The 14,483-nt window shown below is 41.2% G+C and overlaps 1 protein-coding gene across 1 annotated transcript in view; it reads right to left on the bottom strand.

Annotated features, from left to right (window-relative positions):
• Positions 1-631: 631 nt before the first annotated feature.
• The window catches only part of mtmr7b (myotubularin related protein 7b), an 82,730-nt gene continuing 68,878 nt past the window's right edge, over positions 632-14,483 (bottom strand). Inside the window, exons 12-14 of the mRNA XM_060830554.1 lie at positions 6,669-6,803; positions 2,736-2,862; positions 632-1,054 (exon numbers count right to left, since the gene is read on the bottom strand). Of these exons, the coding sequence (XP_060686537.1) occupies positions 698-1,054; positions 2,736-2,862; positions 6,669-6,803 (619 nt within the window). The 3' untranslated portion in view covers positions 632-697. The remainder of the gene's footprint in view (positions 1,055-2,735; positions 2,863-6,668; positions 6,804-14,483) is intronic.

Here is a 14,483-nt window from a genome sequence, read left to right as displayed (position 1 = left end):
GGGTGCTGGAGAATTTTTTAAAAATAGAATAAATTTTTTTTGAAGAAAAGATACACAGGCATGTTTTTGACACTTCACATTCATGTTTTAATTTTTATCTGAATTTTCTTTGCAGACATTTTCCTGAAGTGTAAAATTAATTTCATGAAGGTTTTTCAGTAGATATGAAAATCCAAATTAAGTACTCAAGGTTTGCTTTTCAATTTTAAAATTCACAAAGTACATAATGTTCAAGTACATTTATTTCCTTTCCAGCAAAACTAGCATGTAAAATCTAGAGAGATACTCAACTATTGACCCTGTTATAATTAAAAAGGAGATCCTAGCTGCTCCCATGATGAGAATTTTTTTAAACCACTATTTTCTTGTCGCTATGTAGACTCTCCAGTCAGATCCTTCTATGTGCTGATTCATTTCACATCAGTTGCAACCTTGGTACTGCTCATGTCCAGGAAATTGGTTACATGCTGGATAAGTTGCCTGACTCCAGGTTGGTCAGCTTCCTGCTCCTTGCAATAGACCTCTCTAGATAACTCCAATAGTAAATGAATCTTCTAAATGATAATCTTGACGTTTGTGATGGAATTTGGTTTATAAATTACAACTATACCAAAAACCTGCAATCCCTTATTTACCAGTATATAATTTAATATAAAATTTGTTCCCATGTTGAATTATAGCAGGTATCACTAGATTCTCATGCAACAGCAAAGGCAAGTTCTTCAGAGTATGCTGACAGATTTTTGTTGTCATCACTAGACAGGAAGTCTCCACCACTTGGTGATCTGCAGTTCAAGTCAGCAACACCTGACTCCTGGTCACTATTGCCAGAAAGATCAGTGTCTGAATGCTTCATATCATGTGTCAGAATTGTAGTTTCTGAATCTTCATCTGCCTGTGAAGGGCTACAAGAAGTAAATGGTTTCCCGTTGTCAGTGTAATCCTGAGGAGTGTTAGCTAAACATTGATCAGAAGTGGAAATTTCCAGTTTGTGAGGCAGTTTGATTTCTACTTTTCTGTTTCTCAGATGAGATTGATCCAGTCTTCCTAACTTCTGCTTAAAAATAATCAAAGTAGAATATGAAGCAATTAACCTTAAATTGACATGAGCTCAAAACCTACAAGAGATTAAAATCAGCTAAATAATTAAATCTGGAACTAAATACCTAGTAACTACAGTATTGATATAGAAACCTCTAATTTACTGTTTACAGAAGGAAATCTGCTGCAGTCACATCAGTTGGAGAAATATTATTGTTGCCTTTTGAAATGGCCTCACAAGTTACTCCTTTTGAGGTAGCAGGTCAAAAGTAATTGGGAATGAATAATGAGTGCTGGCCTTGCAGTAACACCCATGCCCTGAAAGAATGTTTAAAAGACATCAGTTACAATACGCGGTTGGGAGATTCAAAGTTTGTCTTGCCAAATGAAACAATGTTAGTCTATATGATTAGTCAGTTTTTTTGGAAAAAGAACACATGGTAACTACTAAACCAGTTGTCTGATAACAGCCAACTCTCTCAAACAAGTTGATCTTCAATTCCCTTAGTGTTACTTTGATCTACATCTGGTAAATAGATACTTGGAGTCAGAGTTCTTCAATCAATGAGCAAACAATGCAAAAAGACACTGAACAATTGAGCTATTACATATAAGACCACTCCTTATTCAGTTCTCTATCTGAAAGCAGGTTGACCTCCATATGGGTAGTGAAAGGAGGTAGCTCAAATCCGTTCTAGTTGGAACAGGGATTAAACACACTGCTGTTAGTACCAATCTGATCAACCTCAACGCTTTAGCCAACTGAGCTGGAGGACATATTACAGTGACATACAATTTTGCATACATGCTGGAGCATGGGTAATGATGGTAGAGATATCACTAATTTCTGTTCTGTTTACTGTTCTTTAACCAATCATTAATCCATGCTAACATTTCCCCATGATTCCTTATGTTGTGTAACAAACTTTTGTGAAGAACGTTATTGAATATCTTTTGAACTTTTATATCTACTAGCTCACCTTTATCCGGAACAGACTAATCAAACAACTTCCCTTTTATAATACCATGTTGATTCTACTTTAAATGATTTTCTAAACCACAGTACTACTTCCTTAGTATTTGATTCCAGTGTTTTCCTCAAACGATGTCAGGCTACCTGATTAGCAGTTCCTCTCCCCTCTCCCTCATTTCTTGAAATGGTGTTATGCTTGCTTACTTACAATCCATTGGGACCACTCCATAAAACTTGTAATCTTCTATCACCCCAGCCACCTTTGTTAGAACCTAGGAGGTGGGCCATCTGGTCCAAGGATTGCTTGCCTCTTGAATTTCTCCATTAACACTTTATGTAAAGAGTGAAGCATAATTACCAACATAGTCCTGCTGTGCCAAAGACTGGTTTCTGGAGTGTAGGTATTATAATTACAAAAACACTATTCCTTTTTTGATTACTTGACACTATTGACCTATCCTTGCCCAACAATGTCCGTCTGCAGACTTTTACAGTCAGAATTTGCCACTACCCATTCAAACAATTTGTACAATCAGCAAACTTGACTTTTGTTTCTTTGTGTATTTTAAATAAGAGTGGCCGTAACACAGTTCCATGGAAGAGTGCACTGAAATTTTCTAATCCATTTTTCTCATGCCTTTCAACCACATTCCCTAAATTTGAAGTGTTGTCATTGTTGATGTAAATTGCTTATGTTACTTATCACTTCAAAATAAATTACCTCCTCCAGTATTTCAAGTTCATCTTCCAGCTGCTGGGTTTCCTCCTTCACAGCCATCAAGAATTCTGTAACAGACTGTCGAGGATGCATACCTTTTTCAAATCTATTGTACATGCTTCTCCAAAACCTGCTTGAAACAAGGCCTTTGAATTAGAATTTATATATGGCAATAAAAAATAGAGACAAACCTAAGCTTTTGATCGGTGAAATTATGATGGAAAAGTTAATACTTGTATTACAGAGGCTAAACTGGTTTGAAGAAAAATGCTTTAAAATTAGAACAATAATCCTATACAAAAAAGCAGCACAATTAACTGTTCACCTGTGAAATCCTACATATTTTATTCAAATCTCCCAATATTCAGGCAGGTCTGTCCCCTCCCAAATGCTGTCATGAAATTTATTACAGCTAAGTTGCTTCATGTCAGAACAAACCCTAACTAATGGAGAACCTACAATCTATTCTTTTGTACTCATGTTCTACTTTCACATTAGCTCAAAAGGATTACCTTAGGATAAAGCAGGAAAATCAATGCTTAGGATACCATGTTCAACTATAACACCTTTGTCCTCTGTTCGAGAGAATAGTGTACTAGGTTCCATATTTATTCACCGGAGTGTGCTGCATTAAGTAATTTCAGCCTTAACATAACTTAGGGCTACTGCAGTTGGAATCAGCATCTCTGGAAAGTTGCCTGGAATTCCTAATTATGGTACCATGAACACTGGTGGAAAATATGTCTACATTAGGTGAGAACAGAAAAAAAGCTTGTTTCGGAGACCCTGCTATTTACCAATATATGTTATCCAGGGTCAAGAATGGTTTTGTCGTCACACATTTATCCTAGTTAACCTATTTGTGATGCAGCAATCTGCTAGAGCTTATTCAACATCATTAGTTATGCAAAAGCAAAATACCATTGATGTTGGAAATCTGAGATAATGTCAGAAAATGCTGTAAATACTTAGCAAGTCAGGCAGCAGGTGTGGAGAGAGAAACTAATAAATTAACTTTTCAGGTCGATGACCACATTAACATTTTTCTCTCCACACATGCTGCCTATCTTTACCATATTTTCCAGATTTTTTCCATTTCTATCATCACTTAAGAGTCATGCAGCATGGTCCAACCAGTCCACGCTGACCATGCTCCCAAACTAAACTCGTCCCACCTGCTTGTTCCTGGCCCATACCCCTCCAAACCTTAACAATTCATTTCTTTATCCAAATGTCTTTTAAATGTCATAATTGTACCCACACCCACCAATTTGGCAGTTCATTCCATACACTAACCACCCTCTACATAAAAAAAATTGCCCTACATGTCTTTTTTTAAAATCTTTCCTCATCTTAATGTGCCTCTCAGTTTTGAAAATACCCCATTCTAAGGAAAAGACAACTCCCATTAACACTATCTATACCTCTCCCTATTTTACAAACTTCGAAAGGTCACCTCTCAACCTCCTACACTCCAGTGAACTAAAGTCCCAGCCTATCCAGCCTTTCTTTATAACATAAACCTTCCATACCCGGCAACATCCTGGTAGATCTCTTTGGAACCCTATCCAACATAGTAATTTAGCTATAATGAATTTTTAATGTTTGATACTTAAATTTTCTAATAATTCTAAATTATTAGAAAACTATAATCTTGTATTTTAAGATAGAATGTCACAGGCTTTAGAACTTAAATAAGCACTCAAAGCTGACATTTCCATCCAATGTTATCAGAAGTGCCATTTTCCGAATGAGACATCTAATATAGGACCAAACTTCCATTGAGGGTGAAAATAAAAGATCCCACAACACCGTCTAGTTGACAGCACACAATTTTCATTCTCGGCCAACATTTATTTTTCATCCAGCATCATTAAAATGATCATTTGTCATATTGTTCAAAGCAAATTGTCTTCTACTTTTACCTTGAAAACATCACTGCAATTCAAAAGTTATTTATTAATGACAAAATGCTTTTGGATAATCTGAGGGCATTAATGACAGTAAACATTGTATAAACCGGCACCTTATGAATTGGCACTCTCGCTAAATTGACAAAAATTATATTCCCCCTTAAAGATTTACGAGGATGTTGGCAGGGTTGGAGGATTTGAGCTATAGGCAGAGGCTGAGTAGGCTGGGGCTGTTTTCCCTGGACCATTGGAGGCTGAGGTTATAGAGGTTTATAAAATCATGAGCGGGTGGGCGGCATGGTTAGCACTGCTGCCTCACAGCGCCAGAGACCCAGGTTCTATTCCCGACTCAGGCGACAGACTGTGTGGAGTTTGCATATTCTCCCTATGTCTGCGTGGGTTTCCTCCGGGTACTCCGGTTTCCTCCCACAGTCCAAATATGTGCAGGTCAGGTGAATTGGCCATAAAGAAAAAAGTATAAAATCATGAGAGGCATAGACAGGATAAATAGGCAAAGTCTTTTCGCTGGGATGGGGAAGGCATCTGGTTGGATATATGAATTGGAAGCATTTTGAGGCAAATGGGGCTAGATTAGGTTGGGATATCTGGTTGGCATAGATGAGTGGACCAAAGGGTCTGTTTCCGTGCTGTATACCTCTTTGATTCTATAAATGCTGGAAGTTCACTATTATTGTGATTTCTACAATGTCCAAATAGTAAGTTATAGAGTCAAAGAAATGTACAGCACGGAAAGAGATCCTTCGGTCCGGCTCATCCACACGACCAGATATCCCAACCTAATCTAGTTCCATTTGCCAGCATTCATATATCCATCCAGCTCATTCCATACAGTCTCCATCCCAGTGTGAAAAAGTTGCCCTTTAGATCACTTTTAAATCTTCCCCTCTCACCCTAAACCTACGCCCTCATGATTTCATAAACCTCAAAAAGGTAACCCCTCAGCCTCCGAAGCTCCCGGAAAACAGCCCCTGATTATTCAGCCTCTCCCTATGGCTCAAACCCTCGAAACTTGGCAACATCCTTGTAAATCTTATCTGAATCCTTTCAAGTTTCACAACATCCTTCCAATTGGTGAGAGACCAGAATTGTACGTAATATTCTAAAAGTGATTTAACCAATGTCCTGTACAGCTACAATATGACCTCCCAACTGCTATTCTGAATGCTCTGACCACTAAAGGATAGCATACCAAACACCTTATTTACTATCTGACTATGTGACTCCATTTACAAGGAACTATGAACCTGCACTCCAAGGTCTCTTTGTTATAGAACAGAATCCCTACAGTGTGGAAACAGGCCCTTCAGTCCAACACGTTGTTCAGCAATACTGCCCAGGACCTTACCATTAAGTGTGTAAGTCCTGCCCTGAGTTGCCTTTTCCAAATGCAAAACCTCACATTTATCCAAATTAAATTCCAGCTGCCATTCCTCGGCTCACTGGCCCATCTGATCAAGATTCCATTGTACCCTGAAGTAACCTTTGCCAGGAATTGATTTAGCTCACTTACTTGGATAGTTGATTTACTGAGCAGTGTGATACCAATAGCATAGGTTCAATTCCCATCACAGGTTTGAGGTTATCATGAAGCACTCTCCTTCTCAACCTCGTCTGAGGTCTGGTGGCCCCCAGTTGCTTCTCTCTCTAATGACAGAGCAGCTCTATTATCCAGTAAGGCTATGATGACACAACAACAAACCTCTTCACTGCCCACTACACCTCCAATTTTGGTGTGAGTTAGAAGGCTCTCCGCCAGTACATTTATTTAAAGCAAAGCTGTATTGTTGCTTAAGTGTTATACCCCTTGCATTAAGTTGCTATTAGTGTGTATTTTTACATTGATAATAGATGTATATCGACAACCGGAATCCTGGTCCCATTCATGCCGTTAAATGAGCATTTGCTGGTAAAGCAAGTTCTTTGTTTTTTGTTTGTCCATATTAGAGATATTGTAAGTTTTCATGAGTTTTGCCCTAATTAAATATATAGCCAGTATACTAACCTGAAGTTAGATGGAGCTGTGTGCGGTCTCAGAACTCCCTGAGTCTGACTATGGTTTTGCCTGTAGAGGGGATTCTTGTAATCGACACCGTTTTTCCATAGATGAGGCCATAGTGACTGAGTTTTCTCCTGAATTCTGCCATGAGAAATAATTATGATAACATTAAACACTTCCACCACTTGATGGATCATTGGAAAAATTGATCAAAAAATATGAAGTTACCAAAATGCAACTGCTGTATGAGAATGTTTGTGCCAAATGGTTATTGTTTCACCACGCAGCCCTTATTAAAATACCTACAGCTTCCCTGTAAAGATTCTCCTTTGCAGCTAGATTATTAGGTGGAGACACAAAAATGTGTGCATTCAGGTCATATGTCAAGACACTGGAAGAAAATGGATGAAAAATATAACAGGTTTTGATAGAGGAGATATACCAGAGTAGTTACACGGGTGGGGGATTTTAGTTAGAAAATTCGGTTAAGACTGAAGTTGTTCACCTTAGAAAAAAGGTGATTGAGGGATAATTTTAGTGACGTATACAGGATTATGACAGGCTTAGATAAAGAAAAATTCTTCCATTTGCAGATTATACAAGGATTTGGGGACAAAAATTTAAGGTTTTAGGCAAAAGAACCCTTTACAAAATGATCTGGAGTAAGGCTGAATGTACGGTTACAACGTTTGCTGATAACACCCATTTTCATGCCCATCTTTGTGCTAAGAGGACATGAAGGGCTGAACTTTACCATAAATCAGCTGTCATTTTCATTGCATGTTATGGAGGGTTTCTCTTTGTGATGGCCAGTGAATTCTCTCACACCATTGTCCCAAACTTGCTCAATAGCCAGGTACCACACCCCTAGGCATCTGATGCTAGCCCAATTCTCCCACTCACCCTGGAGGGCAGTATTCTTTACTGCTGGGGTATCTGAGCACCATCACCATATCCACATTGTCAGGTATTTGCCAGTATATAACTGTACTGGAAGAGCCTAGCCAAGGTAACGGCAAGTTCATTGAGCACAGGCATTCAGTATTACTAGCAGAATGTTGTCAGGGCTCAGAGCCTCTACGGTACCCAGTGCCTCCAACCGTTTCTTGATATCATGCGGAGTGAACTGAATTGGCTGAAGGCTGATACCTGTGATGCTGTGGACCTTTGGAGGAGGCTATGATGGATCATCCATTCGGCAAGTCTGGCTTCTGACAGACTGTAGATTGGTCAGCAATATGCCGTGGTATTGCAGCGAGGCTGGAATGTGACAGATGCCAAGGTCCAGGGGCAATGGGGTGTGCATGATCAGTACTCAATGGGTGTGCCTAGAGATGCTGGTGCCTGGTGTCCAAGATGAAGGTCTGGAGGATCAAGCAGTGAGTCGGAGTCACCAAATGACTGCACCGATTTTCATGTCAAGAATTCTCGGTTTCTAGTTTCTATCCAGCAGGATGGAGAAACTGGGAAACTGCATATTAATGAAGCAATATTATACAACAATGAAGATGATAATGAGTGACAATCCATGAAAATAGGCCTCTCACCATGTGGTTGAAAAATGAGACTTTCTGATTCTGAAGGAAGACCCAAACATTTGATTGGCATTAGTTTTACCATAGGGGACAACTGAGAATGCAATCGCCCAGTGATATCATTGCAAAATTTTAATCCAGAAACTCAGCTAATGTTCTGGGGACCCAGGTTCAAATCCCGCCATTGCAGATGTGGAATTTGAGCTCAATAAATACAAAAATCTGGAATTAAGAGTCTAATGATGACCATGAAACCATTGTCAATTGTCAGAAAATCCCATCTGACTCACTAATGTCCTTCAGGGAAGGAAATCTGCCATCCTCACCTGGTCTGACATACATGTGACTTCAGATCCACAACACTGTGATTGACTCTCAACTGCCCATTGAAATGACAGTTGTATCAATCACTATGAAGTCTTAACAAAGAAATGGAATCAAGCAAGGCACCAGAAAAGTACGCCTCCTTTAATATCTGCAAAGTACTCTTTATTAACAGCTGAAAATGTGTTGCTGGAAAAGCGCAGCAGGTCAGGCAGCATCCAAGGAACAGGAGATTCGACGTTTCAGGCTTAAGCCCTTCTTCAGGAATGGCTTATGCCTGAAACTTCGAATCTCCTGTTCCTTGGATGCTGCCTGTCCTGCTGCGCTTTTCCAGCAACACATTTTCAGCTCTGATCGCCAGCATCTGCAGTCCTCACTTTCTCCTCACTCTTTATTAACATCCAGGGGTCAAGTACCAAAATTAAGAGAGCTACCTCACAGACTCGTCAAACAACAGCCTGAATCGTACCTTCCAATGTCCCACACACCACCATCGCCATCCCTAGATATGTCATATCACCACTGGCAGGACAGACCCAATAGAGGTGCAGCACAGTGGTATACAATCAGGAAGGAGTTACCCTGAGAGTCCTCAACATTGACTCCAGACTCCTTACAGTCTCACAGCTTCAGGTTAAACACAGGCAAGGAAACCTCTTGCTGATCACCATTTACCGTCCTCGCTCAGCTGATGAATGAGTAACTCCTCAATGTTGAACAATACTTAGAAGTAGTACGGAGCATGGCAATGGTGCGAAATGTATGCTGAGTGGGGGATTTCACTGTCCACCACCAATACTGACTCGGCAGTAGCACAACTGATCGAGCCGGTCAGTCCCAATAGATGCTGCTATTAAACTGGGTCTGCAGCAGTTGGTAAGGGAACCGATGTCAGGGAAAAACATACTTGACCTCATCCTTACCAGTATTGGTAGGAGTGACCACCATGCCGTTCTCGTAGAGACAAAGTCCCACCCTCACATTGGAAATATTCTGCATCATACTGTGTGGTACTATCACTGTGCTGAATAGGACAGACTTTAAAACAGATTTAGCAACTCACCACGGCATGCAATGAGGCACTGTGGACCATCAACAGCAGCAAAATTGTACTCCGGCACAATCTGTACCCTCATGGCCCAGCATATCCCTCACTCAACAATTACCATCAAATCAGGATATCAACCCTGGTCCAATGGAGGGTGCAGGATGGGATGAGGTGTCAATCTGGTGAAGCCACCAAACAGGACTAGTTGCATGCCAAAAAGCATAAGCAGCAAATGATAGACAGGGCTATGCAATTCCACGATCAACGGATCCAATCTAAGCTTTGTAGTCCTACCACATCCAGTTGTGAATGGCAATGGACAATTAAACACCACACTGGATGAGGAGGCTCCACAAATATTCTTAATGATGGAAAGCCCAGAACATCAATGTAAAAGATAAGGCTGAAGCATTCGCAGTAATCTTCAGCCAGAAGTGCCAAGTGTATGATCCATCTAGGTCTCCTCCAATGGTCCCCAGCATGACAGATATCTGTCTTCAGCCAATTCAAGTCACTCCATGAGAAAGCTTTGCACCCTGACAACATTCCAGCAATAGTTCTGAAGATTTCTGCTCCAGAACTTAGCCAGTCCCCAGTCAAGCTGTTCCACTACAATTACTGCACTGGCATCTACCTGACAATATGGAATATTGTTCAGAGTGTGATGCTGGAAAAGCACAGATCAGACAGCATCCGAGGAGCAACAGAATCAATGTTTCGGGCATTAGCCCTTCATCAGGAATAGCAGATTCCTGATGAAGGGCTTATGCCTGAAATGTCGATTCTCCTGCTCCTCAGATGCTGCCTGACCTGCTGTGCTTTCCAGCACCACACTCTCTACTCTGATCTCAAGCATCTTCAATCCTCACTTTCTCCCAATATGGAATATTGCCCAAATGTCGTATACATAAAAAGCAGGACAAATACAACCCGGCTAATTACCACCCCATCAATCTAGTCTTAATCATCAGTAAAGTGATGGAAAGTGCTATTAAACAGCACCTGCTCAGCAATAACCTGCTCAGTGATGCCCAGTTTGGGTTCTCCAGGGCCACTCAGGGCTCTTGACTTCACTAGAGCCTTGGTTCAATCATGGATAAAAGAGCTGGATTCCAGAGGTGAGGTGAGTGACGCCTTTGACATCAAGACCACATTCGACCAAGTGTAGCATCAAAGAGCCCGAGCAAAACTGGAATCAATGGGTATCATGGAACAAACTCTCTACTGGTTAGCGTCTAACACAAATGCCTGGCACAAAGGAAGATGGTTGTGATTGTTGGACATCAGTCATTTCAACTCCAGGTCATCTGTGTAGAGTTCTTCAGGAAATCTCATTGACCCAAACAACCTCAGCTGCTTCACCAACGACCCTACTTTCCTCATAAGGTCAGAAGTGAGGATCTTCACTGATAATTGCACAATGTTCAGTACTATTTGCGACTTCTCCAATACTGAAGCAGAGAATGTTCAAATGCAATAAGATCCGGACAGTATCCAGGCTTGGTTTGACAAGTAACATTTATGCCACACAAATGCCAGGCAATGGTCATCTCCAATAGGAGACAATCTAATCACCACTCATTGATATTCAATAGTCTTACCATCACTAAATCCCATCCTATCAACATCCTTGGGGTTACCAATAGACCAGAAGCTCAATTGGACTCTTCATTAAAAAAATACATAGTGGCTACAACAGTTGGTCAGAGGCTACCTCATGACTCCCCAAAAGCTGACCATCATCTACACGACACAAGTCAGGAGTGTAATGGAATACTCCTCACTTTACCTAAATGAGCGCAGCCTGAGCAACAGCAGAGAAGCTTGAAGCCATTCAGGACAAAGCAATCCACTTGATTGTCACCACATTCACAAACATCCATTCCCAACACCACCAAAGCTCAGTAGCAGCAGTGTGTACTAACTACAAGATGCACTCCAGAAATTCACCAAAGATCCTCAGACAGCACTTTCCAAACCCACGACCACCCCGTCCTCTGGCAGCTCATTCCATACACGTACCACCCTCTGCGTGAAAAAGTTGCCCTTAAGTCTCTTTTAAATCTTACCCCTCTCACCCTAATCCTGTGCCCTTGAGTTCTGGACTCCCCCACCCCAGGGAAAAGACTTTGTCTATTTCTCCTATCCATGCCCTTCATAATTTTGTAAACCTCTATAAGGTCAAACCTCAGCCTCCAATGCTCTAGGGAAAACAGCCCCTGCCTATTCAGCCTCTCCCTATAGCTCAAATCATCCAAACCTGGCAACATCCTTGTAAATCTTTTCTGAAGCCTTTCAAGTTTCAAAACATCTTTCCGATAGGAAGGAGACCAGAATTGCACACAATATTCCAACAATGTCTAACCAATGTCCTGTTCAGCTGTAACATGACCTCCCAACTCCTGTACTCAATACTCTGACCAATAAAGGAAAGTATACCAAAAGCCTTCTTCACTATACTATCTACCTGCAACTCCACTTTCAAGGAGCTATGAGCCTACACTCCAAGGTCTCTTTGTTCAGCAATACTCCCTAGGAACTTACCATTAAGTCCTGCTAAGATTTGCTTTCCCAAAATACAGCACCTCGCATTTATCTGAATTAAACTCCATCTGCCACTTCTCAGCTCACTGGCCCATCTGGGCAAGATCCCGTTGTAATCTGAGGTAAGCTTCTTCCCTGTCCACTACACCTCCAATTTTGATGTAATTTGCAAACTTACTAACTATACCTCTAATGCTCACATCCAAATCATTTATGTAAGTGACGAAAAGTATTGGACCCAGCACCGATCCTTGTGGCACTCCACTGATCACAGGCCTCCAGTCTGAAAAACAACCTTCCACCACCACCCTCTGTCTTCTACCTTTCAGCCAGTTCTGTATTCAAATGGCTAGTTATCCCTGTATTCCATGAGATCTAACCTTGATAACCAGTCTCCAATGGGGAACCTTGTCGAACGCCTTACGGTCCATATGGATCATATCTACCGCTCTGCCCTCATCAATCCTCTTTGTTACTTCTTCAAAAAAACTCAATCAAATTAGTGAGACATGATTTCCCACGCACAAAGCCATGTTGACTGTCCCTAATCAGTCCTTGCCTTTCCAAATACATGTGCATCCTGTCTCTCAGGATTCCCTCCAACAACTTGCCCACCATCGACATCAGGCTCACTGGTCTGTAGTTCCATAGCTTGTCCTTACCACCTTTCTTAAATAGTGGCACCACATTAGCCAACCTCCAGTTTTCCGGCACCTCACGTGTGACTATCAATGATACAAATATCTCAGCAAGAGGCGCAGCAATCACTTCCCTAGCTTCCCACAGAGTTCTGGGGTACACCTGACCAGGTCCTAGGGATGTATCCACTTTTATGCATTTCAAAACCTCCAGCACTTCCTACTCTGTAATATGGACATTTTTCAAGATGTCACCATCTATTTCCCTACATCCTTCAGTTACAAATTCCAGGAAATGGCTTGTGATTGTGTTGTATACGGCTTTGATTCAGCCACAGCTGGAATACTGTGCAAAGGATATTCACAAGGATGTTGTCTTCAATAGAGCACTTTAGCTATGAAGAGAGGCTGGATAAGGTCAGGTCATTTTCACTGGAGCAGAGAAGATTGGAAGGGAACCTGATAGAGATGTCTAAGATCCTTGGGACATGGACAGGGTGAAAGGGTCAATAACAAGGGGGCATAATTTTAAGGTACGAGGCAGAGGATTTGAGGAATTAACTTTTTCATACAGAGGGTGATGCACTGATGCACCTAACATTATGGGCAATTTAGCATAGCCAATTCACCTGGCTTGTACATCTTTGTGGAAACCAGGGAAAGTGCAAACTCCACACAGATAGTTGCCCCAGGCTAGAATTGAACCTGGGACCCTGGTGCTGTGAGGCAGCAGTGCCAACCACTGAGCCACCATAATTGAGGCAGGAAATACAACCTTTAAAAAGTACTTGGATGAACACTTGAAATGTCATAACATCCAAGACTATGGACCTAGTGCTGCAAGGTGGGACTAGTATAGATTTTGTGTAACTTTGGAAGTACAGGCTTGATAGGCTGAAAGACCCTTTCTGCACTGTACAATTCAATAATTCTAAGTCTTTGATTAAATGGAGACTGTCAGCGAGTTCCGACTGTAAAGGAATTGCCCAGCAGAAAGTTCAATGTCCTGGGAAATTCCTTCAGAGTTTGCTACAATGGGGTTTCCCAGGGTCACAATGCACAACGCCAATCTATGCTGGAATAACAACTGCCTATCCAGTCTACCCCCATAAGTGGTACCTTGCAAAATGAACCTTTCCGTATTAAAATTTATGGCCACTAGAGGGAGCTACAGATTAACTTTTTTTTAACAAAACTCTGTACAATTGGAGTTGAGATTTTCTAAAATATCTGTTCAAAGCTTTACTAACATTCAAACTCAAATTAACACAAGTGAGAACAGTGTGTCTGGAATCATAAATGTTATTCCACATTCAATAAACACACAAAATAGGGTAAATTTAAATAACAGATATCATTAAGGACAAAAGGGGAACTAGGGAGAGAATAGGGCCCCTCAAAGATCAGCAAGACGGCCTTTGTGTGGAGCCGCTGGAGATGGGAGAGATACTAAACAAGTATTTTGCATCAGAATCTACTGTGGAAAAGGACATGGAATAGGTAGAATGTAGGGAAATAGATGGTGACATCTTGAAAAATGTTCATATTAAAGAGGAGGAAGTGCTGGATATCTTGAAACGCATAAAGGTGGATAAATCCCCAGGACCTGTACCCCAGACCTTATGGGAAGCTAGAGAAGTGATTGCTGGGCCTCCTGCTGTGATATTTGTATCATCGATAGTCACAGGTGAGGTGCCGGAAGACTGAAGGTTGGCTAACATGGTGCCACTGT

The sequence above is a fragment of the Hemiscyllium ocellatum genome, chromosome 1 (genome assembly GCF_020745735.1).
Source record: "Hemiscyllium ocellatum isolate sHemOce1 chromosome 1, sHemOce1.pat.X.cur, whole genome shotgun sequence".
Lineage (NCBI taxonomy): Eukaryota > Metazoa > Chordata > Chondrichthyes > Orectolobiformes > Hemiscylliidae > Hemiscyllium > Hemiscyllium ocellatum.
This window is presented reverse-complemented; position numbering and strand designations above follow the sequence as displayed.